General features: G+C 44.6%; 1 protein-coding gene across 4 annotated transcripts in view; it reads left to right on the top strand.

Annotated features, from left to right (window-relative positions):
* DLEC1 (DLEC1 cilia and flagella associated protein) overlaps positions 1–13,092 on the top strand; it is a 60,404-nt gene that overhangs the window by 20,744 nt on the left and 26,568 nt on the right. For all 4 annotated transcript variants that reach the window (XM_014609027.3, XM_019499331.2, XM_019499345.2 and 1 more), the window contains exons 14-21: positions 2,174–2,366; positions 3,216–3,274; positions 5,422–5,596; positions 7,800–7,893; positions 8,172–8,302; positions 10,222–10,380; positions 12,403–12,542; positions 12,767–12,920. In XM_014609027.3, the coding sequence (XP_014464513.2) occupies positions 2,174–2,366; positions 3,216–3,274; positions 5,422–5,596; positions 7,800–7,893; positions 8,172–8,302; positions 10,222–10,380; positions 12,403–12,542; positions 12,767–12,920 (1,105 nt within the window). The remainder of the gene's footprint in view (positions 1–2,173; positions 2,367–3,215; positions 3,275–5,421; positions 5,597–7,799; positions 7,894–8,171; positions 8,303–10,221; positions 10,381–12,402; positions 12,543–12,766; positions 12,921–13,092) is intronic.

The following is a 13,092-nucleotide window of genomic DNA, read 5'->3' as shown; positions in this document are numbered from 1 at the left end:
CCCTTCCGCTCCTTTGTTCTTTCTGTAGCCAGAATCTGCCAAGCTAAGAAAACCTTTATGCATTCAGTTAATTGAATGGATAAATGTTCCTTTCTGTCTGCTCCCTCAGTAACTGAGATAAAAGAATGTGCTTACAGTAGCCAAAGAAATAATATGCTAGTGAAATGTTTTTGACCAGATTACAATAAATACCTATTATGTATGCTTTGCTTAGGTGTATTAATAGCCCAACTTGACCTCAGAGAACTACTAAACAAACATACCTAACTAATTACTGAGAGCCCAGACAGTTCCATTGACTTTAGTGGAGTTTGGATCAAATCACAGAAGGAAAAATATTTAGTCATTTAAATGCTATGTTGCAGTATAAGTTAAGAAGGCAAGACTGTGTCAGCAGCTCTTCCATACTTTATATAACTTCTGTTATTACAACTCCTCTGTGTGTGTGTGTGTGTGTGTGTGTGTGTAGCTCTTACAACTTGTATATCTATCTATCTATAGATCTATATATAGATCTATATATAGGTACTGTCATAACATATAGACAGCCCTACTCACATACAGCCTTACTGCACAAGTCCATAGTTTCATAGTTGGTCGGGTTGGTAGGGACTTGAGCAGATCATCAAGTCCGACCCCTTGCCGTGGCAAGAAAAAGTACTGGGGTCAAATGACCCCAGCAAGGTGTTCGTCCAACCTCCTCTTAAAGACCCCCAGGGTAGGAGCCAACACCACTTCTCTTGGAAGTTGGTTCCAGATCCTAGCTGCCCTGACTGTGAGGTAGAGCCTCCTGATGTCTAGTCTGAATCTACCCTCTGCCAGCTTGTGACTGTTATTTCTAGTCACTCATGGTAGTGCTGGGGGGAACAGGGACTCCCCCAATGCCTGCTGGTCCCCTCTGACTAGTTTGTAACAGACCACTAGATCCCACCTCAGCCTTCTCTTGTGGAGGCTGAACAGGTTCAGGTCCCGTAGCCTCTCCTCGTAGGGCCTGCCCTGCTGCCCCCTGATCATGTGTGTAGCCCTCCTCTGGACCCGCTCCATGTTGCCCACATCCCTCCTGAAGTGCGGCGCCCAGAACTGGACACAGTACTCCAACTGCGGCCTGACCAGTGTCGCATAGAGGGGGAGGATCACCTCCTTGGACCTGCTTGAGATGCATCTGTGGATGCATGACAAGGTGCGGTTGGCCTTCCTGACCGCGTCCCCACACTGCCGGCCCATGTTCACTTTGGCATCAATAATGAGTCCAAGATCCTTCTCTACCTCTGCACTGACAAGAAGGGAGTTCCTCAGCCTGTAGGCATGCTGCTGGTTCTTCCTCCCCAGGTGCAGCACCTTGCACTCGTCAGTGTTGAAACCCATCCTGTTCTCATCTGCCCACCACTGTAACCTGTCTAGGTCCAATTGCACCCTATTCCTCCCTTCTAGCGTGCTCACATCCCCCCACATCTTAGTGTCGTCAGCAAATTTGAACAGGGTGCTTTTTACCCCCTCGTCCAAGTCACTGGTGAAGATGTTGAACAGCGTGGGTCCGAGGACCGAGCCCTGGGGGACCCTACTGCCCACATCCCTCCAGGTCGAAAATGACCCATCCACCGCCACTCTCTGGGGGCGGCTCTCCAGCCAGTTAGCGACCGATTTGACTATGTAGGTGTTGACGCCACAGTCCCCTAGTTTTTTAATGAGAATGGGGTGAGAGACAGTGTTGAAGGCCTTCCTGAAGTCCAGAAAGACTACATCCACTACTACACCTGCATCCAAGGATTTTGTGACCTGGACATAGAAGGCCACCAGGTTGGTCTGACAGGACCTGCCTCTAATGAACCCGTGTTGGTTGCCCCTAAGCATAACCTCCCTTGCTGGCCCCTCATGGATGTGCGCCAGGATAATTCTCTCAAAAAGCTTACCCAGGATCGAGGTTAAGACTAACTGGCCTATAGTTCCCTGGGTCCTCCTTCCTCCCTTTTTTGAAAGTGGAGACCACACTGGCCCTTTTCAGCTTTGTCCATCAGCTTTGTCACTAGAAGGGACTATAGGCCACTTCCTTTATAATCTTTAAAGAGAAAGATACCTAACAGTAGACTTTAGTTCAATTTTATTCTGTAATCTTCCAAAAAAAAAGTCTCTCTCTTTTATACCAGCTTTTTTTTCTGTTTGTTAATGTTTCCAGCCACGTGGAACTTCCTTTCTACTGGCAGATAATTAAACCTAACCTACAATCGCTAATGCCAGAAGAGCCTGTGAACTCGGCAAAGATCAAGTACAACCTAGATACAGAGTCAGGTTTCTCTCTAAACCCTGCCGTGGGAGTACTGCAGCCTCACACAGATCACAAGTTCACGCTCACTTATGCTCCAAAGGAGGTATGGGTTGTGATTACTTGCTATCTACACACTGCAGAGATGTATTTTTACACAAGCCATGAAGTCTTTGCTGTGGAGCTTTCTGAATTAGATTTAATTAACTAGTACTTTACTGTGATAAAATTTATTTTAGGGAGTTACTCAAAGGGAGCATGTTCTGGCTGAAAAAATACTGAAAAAACGTTGAGTCCAATTCTGACCACGTATCATTTCCATACCAGTTTAACTTCATTAGCTTCAATTAAAATACTGTTGAGTTAGAGTGATGTGAGAGCAGGTTTGGCTCAGTATATTTATGGAAATGTGATCCAAACAGATTAGGCCCAGAACCGGGGAGGACTCTGTTACATTAATGATTGGATACATAAGTGTCTAAAAGAAAAAATAAAGGTGAAATTCTTTTTTTTTAGAAAGGCTTTAAAACACATTAATGGAAATCTATTTCCATATTACATTATTCATATTAATAGTATTAATGTGTTAATATTATTAGTATTAATAGTATTAATAAACAAGTGAAGTCCCTGCAAAGCATTGAAGAATTGAGGTCCATCCAACTGGATATCATTGCTTCATACCATTAGGTTAGAGAAAGATGTTTCTCAAATGTTGTGCTGCCAACAGAAACACACTAATAGCATTTCCTTGTTAAATATAGACAAGCATTACAGTCAATGACATTTGATTATAGTGAGGTAGAACTATTCTTTAGCTTTTAAAGAATTATATTGATGTTGTTCTTGATTTATTTATTATATTGCATCCATTTTCCCACTTCAGTTATTTTTTTTCTTTTGGAGATACATGCTTAGTTAATAACGAATTCCCTTTATTTCCTTTTTTGTATAGCTGAAGGATTATCACAGTGTGATTCAGATTGTACTGAGAGATATCCCAGAGCCACCAAGGTGAGCTGAGAAGCACTAATAGCAAATAGTGAAACAACGGACTTTTTGGTAATATGTGTATCTGTGATTTATTTCTCCAGTGATAGTAATGCTGGTGGGAAATGCTCGATTCTAAAGAATTCATCTACAGAAGAGGTAGCAACACAAATGGCATCAACAAAAAGTTCCCTGCATTGACTAACTCTCATACTTTAGCTTTACTTGGAACACCTCTGTTGGCAAGAAGTGATTCATGTCTTTTCATTCATAAAGGCCAATGAACAGCCATCAGATGATGTTTATCATTTCCAAACACCAGCAATCTCGATTAAATTAAACTCATCATCCTAGATGCTTTATATACCAATGCCTTCCCTGTACTTCTTTAGCTTAATTTATCTCTTTAGGTTAATATATTACATTATTTCTTCAAGCCAGTTTGAATTCTTTCACTACTTCCTTTTCCGAATACTATTTTTCCCCCATAAAGTATTTCAAAAAATAAAGTCTCAGCCAAAAAGAGAGAATTCAGCATGACCTAAGAGCCATCATGTAACATTTCTATACAAACAGTATTTGTTTGAGAAGGTTGTGGGTATAGTGCACACTATCCTATATAGTGGGCACGTCTACACATGCATTTACGCACAACTAAATGCGCATTAAGCAATTTTTTGGCAGGTGTCAACACATGCAGGGACTTGGCACTAATGCTAGTCCCGTCCCTGCAGCAGTGCCATGTGCCCTGTGGCCACCAGGGGCAGCTCCAGCCTCTGGCCATAGGGCTGCCAGCACTTGGCAGCCACGCTGAAGCCAGAGCCAGGTGCTAGCACCTGGTAGCCATCTGGGAAACTATGATCCCTAGCATGGGCGACTAGTGCCACCTTGGGGGGGGGGAGGAGGGGGGAACGTGCCCCCCCTGCAACCAGTCCCACCAGGCAGGGGCGGTGAATCCCCCCATGGCTGATCCCACTGCCCCGGGGCACACCCGGGGCCAATTCCACAACAGCCAATCGCTGCAGCCACTTCTGGGAGTGGCTGTGGCCGCTTCCAGGAGCAGCTGCAGCGATCGGCTGATGCTTACAGCAGGGGCACTAGCGCTCCTGCCCACACCCCCAGCCCATTGCCTAAGCGGTGAGCGTGGCCGGTCAGGGGGTGCACCAGCGCTCTCAGGTGGGTGCACATGCACCCCCATGCACCCGCTATGCGTTGCCACTGATCCCCAGTCAGCCCCTTCCCTGCCCAGGAGCCGCATGCCCAGCGCAGGGACAGCATACAGCAACTCCCTCCTTGCCCACTCTGCCTCCCCACGCCAGGGCTGTCCCTGCCCTTGCCAGTGATGCCCAGTGCCCTGCTGCTCCAGCCCAGCCCCTGCCAGCAACGAGCAGCACCCCATGCTCCTACTGGCCTTGGTGCTGGGCCCAGCAGCCTCCCCTCCCCCACTCCTTCCCCAGGCCCCACGACAGCTGCACACCTGCCAGCGGGGGCCAGGGCACTGGACACAGGAGGTCCTGCCTGACCCCTACCTCCTGCACTCTGTGGTCCCCGCCACCTGCACCCCCACTACCCCCTGCCCACCTCCAGCAGCACTCTCAGGACATGCACATGGGTGAAATAAAAAAAACAACTTTAGCACCCTCACAACACCCACCCCCATCTCTCCCGCTCAACCAACAGAGCCCCTCCCCACCCACCAACAATAAAAAAACCACAAAAGTGGGAAACTATACGCAAGGGGAAAACTATTTACAATATTTTGGATCTTCAAGCCCAGAGTGGGGGTTTGGGGCAGGGGGGAGGTGGAGCAAGTGCCCAGCACCCCATCCCCTGGATGTTCCCCAAGACTGGGCTCAGGCTGGCCCTCAGTGGCATGGCAGACCCGGCACTAAGTTAATGCCGGGTCACGTCTACACATGCATTAATGTGCGTTAACTAATCATGCCTAAATTTGATACCTGCATTTTCAGGTATCAAATTTAGGTGCGATTAGCCTAAGTTAATGCGTATTAAGGGTGTGCATGTGTAGACGCATGCCTGTAATGCTCATTAACTTAGGTTAGTGTGCCTCATGTAGACGTGCCCAATATTCTGTAATATTTTTTTACTGAGTATTTCATGCAAAGATCTCTAATGTCTTTACAAGTGTTAATTCTCACCATATCCCACAGTTCGGAGAAACAAGTTATGATTCTTGGAAACACACGCCCCAGAAGAGATGATGTGATAGCCCTGGAAATAGAAGTTAAAGGTTCAACAGAACCATTTCAACTGCTTTTGGAACCATATGCCATATTCATCCCTGGGGAAAACTTTATTGGTATTAATATTAGAAAATCATTTAAGGTGTGTCTGCTTCTAATTTTGTTACTGCTTATGGTATAACCAAACACTGTGATATTACTAGAAGACATATTGGTACAGTCTGAGGGTGTCAAACAGTGGGCCTGTTGGCCATATTTGGCCCATTGAGGTGGGTCATACAACCTACAGGACTTTTTCCCATGGCTGTTGGAAGCCAAGGAGTTAATACCACTGCTCATGAAGCTCCATAATTGGAGCTGCTGGAGCCATAGTTTCAGTGAGGCCAACGCCCAGGGGTTAATGCTGCTAGCTGATTTTGGTTTTTGGTTGCTGCTGGTGGCTAAAATCTGCGTTGTACACCACTAAGTGATGGCACCCCACAGATCAACCACTATTAACATTTTCTCAGGGTTGCACTGCTTTGTGTACCAGCTGTGGCTCCTCTAGTCAGGCAAATTGGACTTGACTCTTGCAGGAAGCTTCCTTGCACGAGGCTTCTCCCGCAGCTGATGATCAGGGCCTCAGAACAGTTTCTTCAAATAGTTAGTTTGCCCAAAGCTCCATATCAAGCAGCAAAAAGGGTTAATATCACAGAAGGGTCTGTATGTGTATATCTTGTCTCACTAAAACCTTATTCTTGCCTTGCAAGGCCCATTCATTGCTCTGTCTGGGCTGGGAGGGGCACAGAGCTCTGCAGCGGATCTTCTCTGTCTGTCTCTCTGTCTTTCTGAGGGTGTGGACTTGACACATTTACCCTGGACCATTTTCAGTGCTGTTCTCTAGTATGAAGTTGTTTCTGAAGAAGCCAGGAGTATGTTAACTCCAGGAGAACTTCCCTGGAGCTTGCAGTCTTTCTGGGTGTATGCTGTGATCTTTGTGCGTCGGCGTCAGAGATAAGCAGACACAGACAGCACAAACCCCCAGTATTTCATACCTTACAAATAAATAGAGAGTATTTGATAGTGGTAAGAAATAAATGGGCTTCAGAGCATGAAAGGCCCCTTCAAAGTACTTTTGAGAATATAAGTGAGGACTATGTTTGCCAGCAGATCTGAGGAATTGAAGTAAGATCTGTTCTTCTCCATCATTTTTGGAAGAATGGAGGAGACCCTCTGAAAGATATGAAACATTGTAACATCCTTAAAGGATAGCATAATGAGTTTTTTCAAATTTCAGTGCAAAAGTCAGCATCTATTGAACACGTGCATCAGCTGTCAGACCCAAACGATGTTGGTCCCTGTTATAAACCAGAGAAAAGGGATTTATGACTCAGCTAACAGCAACTCATCCTTTGACCTGGAGAGTACATGCCTAGTATTACAAAGTTCTTCACCTGTCAGTTCTCAAATCCTTTCCAAACAAGTCCCCAAATATATTCACAAAAGACTGGTCAGGCCCTAAAATTGATATTAGAATTTTTATTGGATGTAAGTTTTAATTTGACTTCATAGTGATTTTAAATTCAAAGACTGCGTCCAGATGAGCATAGACATAAGGTTCCCTGGGGACAGCTAGTGGCGGCGCACCTTGTGCCACTGCTAGTTGTCCGCAGGGAAAGCCTGTGCCACATGTGCTGTGGCCATGGCAAGTTACCCCGAGTGGGGTAGGGGAGGCTGGAGCCAGTACTGTTTTGGGGACCTTGCCTGGGGACCTCCCGGGGCAGCAGCAGCAACAATCCTGCTGCACGGAGCCTGGCCAGCCGGACCCTAGCTTTGGGCAGCTCACGCTGCCACTGAGTGCATCACTCTGCTTTTTTTTTTCTGCGGTTTTTTTTGACCCCTGGATATCCAAAATCCTCCCTGCTGCTCCCTTGCAGCGTGGGGAACAACTGAACGTATGGTATGTGGTGCCACGGACATGTCCGTGGCTCCACATACTGCATGGCCATGCTCATATGGACGCAGCCAAAGTGTGCAGACATTATACTTACAATATATCTTTTTTCCAGACAGGGTACATCTACGTATTGCCATACAGTGTTGTTGTTACTGCACTGTGCTTTAGTACTTCATTTTCCTTTAAGCAGGGAGTGCGCCACTTTGGCAATGTAGCTAATGATCATGTGTAGACCGTGTGATAGCTATGTCGCTGTAACATGCCATACAGGAACGGTGTGCGCCTCTGTGTCACCATAGGGTGACGTGTAGACGCACCCACAGTGCTATTGTCAATAAATGGTCTTGTTGCAGGCTGCTGTGAAAGCACAAAATGTTTTGTTTAGCTCATTAATTTTTAACTGTTTTAGATGTGGAACAACAGCAAATCATCTGTCAAATATTCCTGGGGAAAAATCAGTGAATGTGATATACTTGAAGTTGAACCTCATACTGGATTCATAGGTGAAATTTCCAAGCCTGTACATGACTTTTTAAAATAAAACCCTGTAAGTTATTAAGAGATGAAGAGCAAAGCGGTAAAGTGTCATGTTGCTAAAATGTGTATTATAAAGTAGATGCTGGGGAAGTCATCCAACTGACTTCCTTGTGTCCTTTTTTTAAATTGCCTCTAGTTCCTTCTTCCCTCAGAAAATTGTCCCCCATCTTTCCCCTGTTGCAAGACTGTGCCCTCTCCATATCCATAGACTGGGTTTTTTTTTGTTTTGTTTTTCTAAATCTAGAAGCCAATGAATGCTGTGAATTTGAACTGAACTTTACTGGAGGCAAACCAGGACATGCCAGCCACAATCTGCACTGCAAAATTGAACACTCCACAGAGCCAGTTGTGCTGCACGCTGAGGCTGCTTTTAAGGTGAGGACAAACATAATTTTTCAGGAGAACTAGGTGGTACTAGGGTACTTTTAGCCTTTTATCTTGGCTGCCATCAAATCCAGCTGCAAAATTGGTGATGCACAGATTCTTGTCCACTAACAGCTGTTGGGTGCTGTATGTGAAAAAAGTTGGTGATGTTGATCCAGTTCCTACAGGGTGCCCCTTGCTTCTTCAGCAGTCTAGCACTCTGGTTATAAGAAGTATTTATAAGCGAGAGGGATGCTTATCTCACTGCTTCTGAAGGCAAGCTCCTTGCAGGCACCAGGGACCCCTTGCTTTCCTCCGTTCCCCTCTCTCTCTGCCACCTCACCATCTCCCTCTGTGTTAGGGACTCTCCGTGACCTCGACACCTCTCTCATGCCAGATGCTCCATGTGCTCCCAGTTCTCGCTTCTCTCATTCATTGTCTCACATCTTCCCCCCAGGCCAGGGCTCTGTGTCTGTCCATTCCCCCTTTAATCCCATACCCCTCACACAAGGGTCTCATTCTGGACTTCCGCATGTTCCACTTACCAAGGTGTGTCTGCCTCCCTTCCCTCCCGTGCTAAGAGCTCTGTGTGCATTCCCGTTCTTCCCCTTCCTCCCCCCCGGTTATCTTTTTCTTTCCCACAAGGGATGCAGCTCTGACTCGCTGTAATTACAATGTCTGAGCAGACTCAATGAATCGAGTCTGCTGGAGTATGCTAATTAGTGCACTTCAGCAGCTTCCATGTCTTGTGTATTCAGCATCTCTGCACTTCAGAATGGTGGCAGGGGGCACTTTAACTAAAGCTCATTGAACATGCTTTAGTTAAAATGTCCCCATCACCATTTTGAAGCGCAGGATGCTGAATACACGAATCACTGCAGGCATTTTAGTTAGAGCAGCTCTCAGACCCACTCTAATTAAAGCTCTTCCCCCCTGGAATACATATAAATACACCCCCTAGGACATTAGTCAGGATATCAATCTCCCAAGTGCTGATCATGTGCAAGAGGTTCACTGTGTCCTGTACTGCCCTGTTCTGGTTTCCCCTTTTCCCCAAAGTCCATAGGATTTTTGGATTTTTGCTCATTAATGCCTGGAACATCCCTTGAGGGTATGAAGTTGATCAGGCAGGACATTCTGTACAAGCAAATAGAGAGGTGCCACTCAGTGGAGTATAAGGTCTCACCTTGCCTCATTAGTTAGTCTGTACTAGCAGCCCATCATTGACCCCTGTCCTCAGCAACTTCCATGGTGCATAAACCATGGGCTCTGACAGTTTCTGCAAGGCAGACCTTGAAAGCTAGATGCCAAGGGGTTGCTCTTAGTTTCTGCATGCAATTTGCACCATGCAAAAAAGCTGGGTGGATGAATCTGAGCAACTGCAGCTGTGTGAGACTTGTTCTCACAATTAGTTAAGAGGAAGAACACATGGACTATGCTTACAGGTTGCACCCATCACTCAAAGATACCTTCTGGGGCATGGTTTGTGGGGGAAATTGCTGCTGGGCCTTCTAAATGTTTGGTGCCCAATATGTGGTATGTACAAGATGAGGCCCTGCTGCTTTGTGTGTCATGTCTGTTCTGTACCAGATGGGCCTCATCCACCACCCATTTGAAGTAAATGGGAAAACTCATGCTGATTTGTTCAAGTCTCAAAACAGGATTTTGGTCTTTAGGCCCATCAGACACCCATTCATGCAAACTAAATTCATGTGCAAATGCAAATCTGAAATCCCAGTCTTCATTTTAATCAGAGGAACTATTTCCTTGATGACCATATGATCTTTTCTGCAGTAGATATTATACTTTTGCTTTCAGATATCTTATGTAACTATAAACACAAAACTTAACTAATGTGTGCTTTATAATTTGGCAGTTTTGGTAAAAAAAACATTTTTAAAAATTATGTTATTTCTTCCTTGGTGTCCTAGGGTCCAGTTCTTTCTGTTGGTGTTCCATCACTTCAGTTGGGTTTGATTAAGTTGGGAGAAAATGTGTTAAGCTCCTTTGAGATTCAAAACCTAAGTCCATTGCCAGCACAGTGGAGAATGCAAGAAAGTCGAGCCTGTTTAGCTGAAAGGAATGAAGAGGTAGGTCATACCCTGTGAACAACCATACCCAGAGCCAGCTGTTCTCTCATCTTTGCTATTTATCTTTCATTGTCATTCTTATTGTGATGATCAAACTCTTTGAACATCAGAAAACAGTTTTATTAAGTGAAATACTGTTGCCAGTTTTCTTCATTTCCTTTTATCACAGAGTCCCTGATGACCTAATTTTATGACAGGTTGAACATTTCCTTTGGGAACAGCTAGTGGCTTCAACTCCCATTAATATGAATAGAAAGTGAAGGGATTAATAAGTGCTTATAATATCTCAGAAAGATGTAAATTGCAGAATTAGGGCTTATGAATATTAAACAATACATTTGAAAAAATATAAAGAATAAAAATATACAAATAATTAAATGCTTCCTGCTGGCAAAATACCAACCAACACTGCTTATGAGCACTCAGGTTGTATATTCTGTATCCTATTATTTGTCTGCACAGTCTATTTTATAAAATAATCCCTCTAATATTATGGCTCAGACATGGTTTAAAGTGATGATATTCATTTCATTATTCTTCTGTACCTGCCCCAATGCCTGACTTGCCCACTCTGTTCCCAGTTCTTTTAAACACAGTTCATCTTGGTGTAGTTCTAGCCATTTTGACCAGGTACTGCCTCCAGCCTCATGAAAATCCAGATTTTGTTCCACATCCACTTAACAGAAGGATCTTACAGACACAGCAGTTCATGTCATGTTCACGCTCTGCTTTAGGCATCATCTTAAATCTCCTTAAGGCTGACACCAATATGCGGTAAACCACCAAAGTACTGAGCAAGCGCAATATTTTGGTTTTTTGCAATCTGTATTGGCTATCTGTAAATTTCCAGACTGCTGTTAAAGTATTTTGACCTACATGGATCTAGGACTTCCCTGCTTGGGAGATCACATTTCACTTTTTCTCACGCAGCTGCAACTGAATTTAGCAGGTGAAAGCTGAATCTTGAGCTCCTGTGGTTTGAATGTGAGGAGGTGGGCTGACCTGCTGTTTTGATAAGAATTTATTCTGATGTGAATTTATACCCTGCTTAAGCTGTAAAATAGCCAGAAAGCATGAACCTAAAGAACATGCAGCAAATCTGGGATTTGAGGAAGAGGGCATATTGTTTGATGGTTGATAGCTGTAGTCTTCAGTATTTTGGTGTATAGTTTAGTTAATTTTTGCTGGTACATTGTGGGGTTTGTGGATGGTTTTGTCTTGTATATAACAATGGTTTAACAATCATTTTGTCTTGTATATATTTTGGGGGTCGGACTCTATGATCTATTGAGGTCCCTTCCGACTCTAGCATCTATGAATCTATAACGTTGTATGTTCGAGAAGAAATGTTACGGGCACCTAAAATCTGAAAGTGGTGCTTTCTATTTTCTTATAAAACAATAAAAGGGGAAATGTTGCCTTTAGACCTTTTCACATAATTCTCAATGCAGTCAGTGGCAGTTATGCATGCTTATTTGAAGGCAAAATTTGATCTCATCACAAAGCCCAACCTTTCTTGGATGGACCAGGTCAATCCTGCAGGTCAGTTAAAATTTGCTTCTTACTGCTAAAAATTGAAGATCCGTGCCATATTCCTAGTACCTTGATCTTGATCAGTTGAGACTCTGTGGCCACATCTACACGAGACGCTGACCGCACAGTTGTCATTGTGCAGTCATTTAGTACTTGCATACCCAAGTACTAAATGATTGCGCAGTAACCAGTGTTACTGCGCAGTAGCATTCCCAGATGGCTGCCTGGTGACACTGGCTGAGCAATAACTCGTTACTACTGCACAGTAGCGTCACGCCATGGTTTGTGCCCTGCGACGCAACTGCGCAGTACTTAATGAGCTACTGCACAGTAAGCGTCTCATGTAGACACAGCCTGTGTCCTTTAGCTAGAGCCTATCTTCATATATCAGAGGTATGTCACCAATCTGAGTTCTTGGTATCAGTGGATCACTGCTGTCTGAGAGCTTCTGAGAGATGTTTGTCATATTTGTTTCCTCTCTGTTACCAGGTATCCCAATTCACAGTTAGGCCATCTGATGGAGAATTACCTCCTTTAGGTGAATGCAGAGTATCAGTCCTGTTCGAGGCCCAGCAATGTCAGCATCTCCAGACTGTGTTAGAACTAGTGGTAGAAAACGGAAAAGAAAGGTGAGCGGTAGGGAATGGGAGGTTTCTTCACCATCTTCTATGTGTCTTGTGATTTCGATGGTTATCTCCTGAAACAACACAGTGTGTCAGAACCTCAGGACTCCGGACAGAGCATATAGCCTTTCATTAAATTATGCAAATAAAATCTTGGGTAAATTTCTGCCTGCATGGTGTTGTGTAGCATACACATCTCATTGACAGTACCTTTGTGTGTCCATTTCCAGTCATCTTCCTGTTTTTGCTGAGGTGCAGACTCCCCAGGCTTGTCTGATTTCCAGTCACCTAGTATTCAGCGAAATATATATTGGAGTTCCTGCACAAGCAAACATCAGACTTTTTAACCAGATACTGCTGCCTGCAAAATACTGTTGGGGAGAGGTAAGCAGCTTTCTAGTGTGAGGAATAATGTTGACAGGGTGCAATAAAGGCAGGGGCTGTAAGTACTACCACAATACAAATAATACAAATGACGAGTGAACTGAGATGCATTGTAGAACGTGTGTGTTGTGACCGCTATGATTGGGTCAGCAGCAGCGGGTAAATTTGGGAA

The sequence above is a fragment of the Alligator mississippiensis genome, chromosome 5, assembly GCF_030867095.1.
Source record: "Alligator mississippiensis isolate rAllMis1 chromosome 5, rAllMis1, whole genome shotgun sequence".
Classification (NCBI taxonomy): Eukaryota; Metazoa; Chordata; order Crocodylia; family Alligatoridae; genus Alligator; species Alligator mississippiensis.
This window is presented reverse-complemented; position numbering and strand designations above follow the sequence as displayed.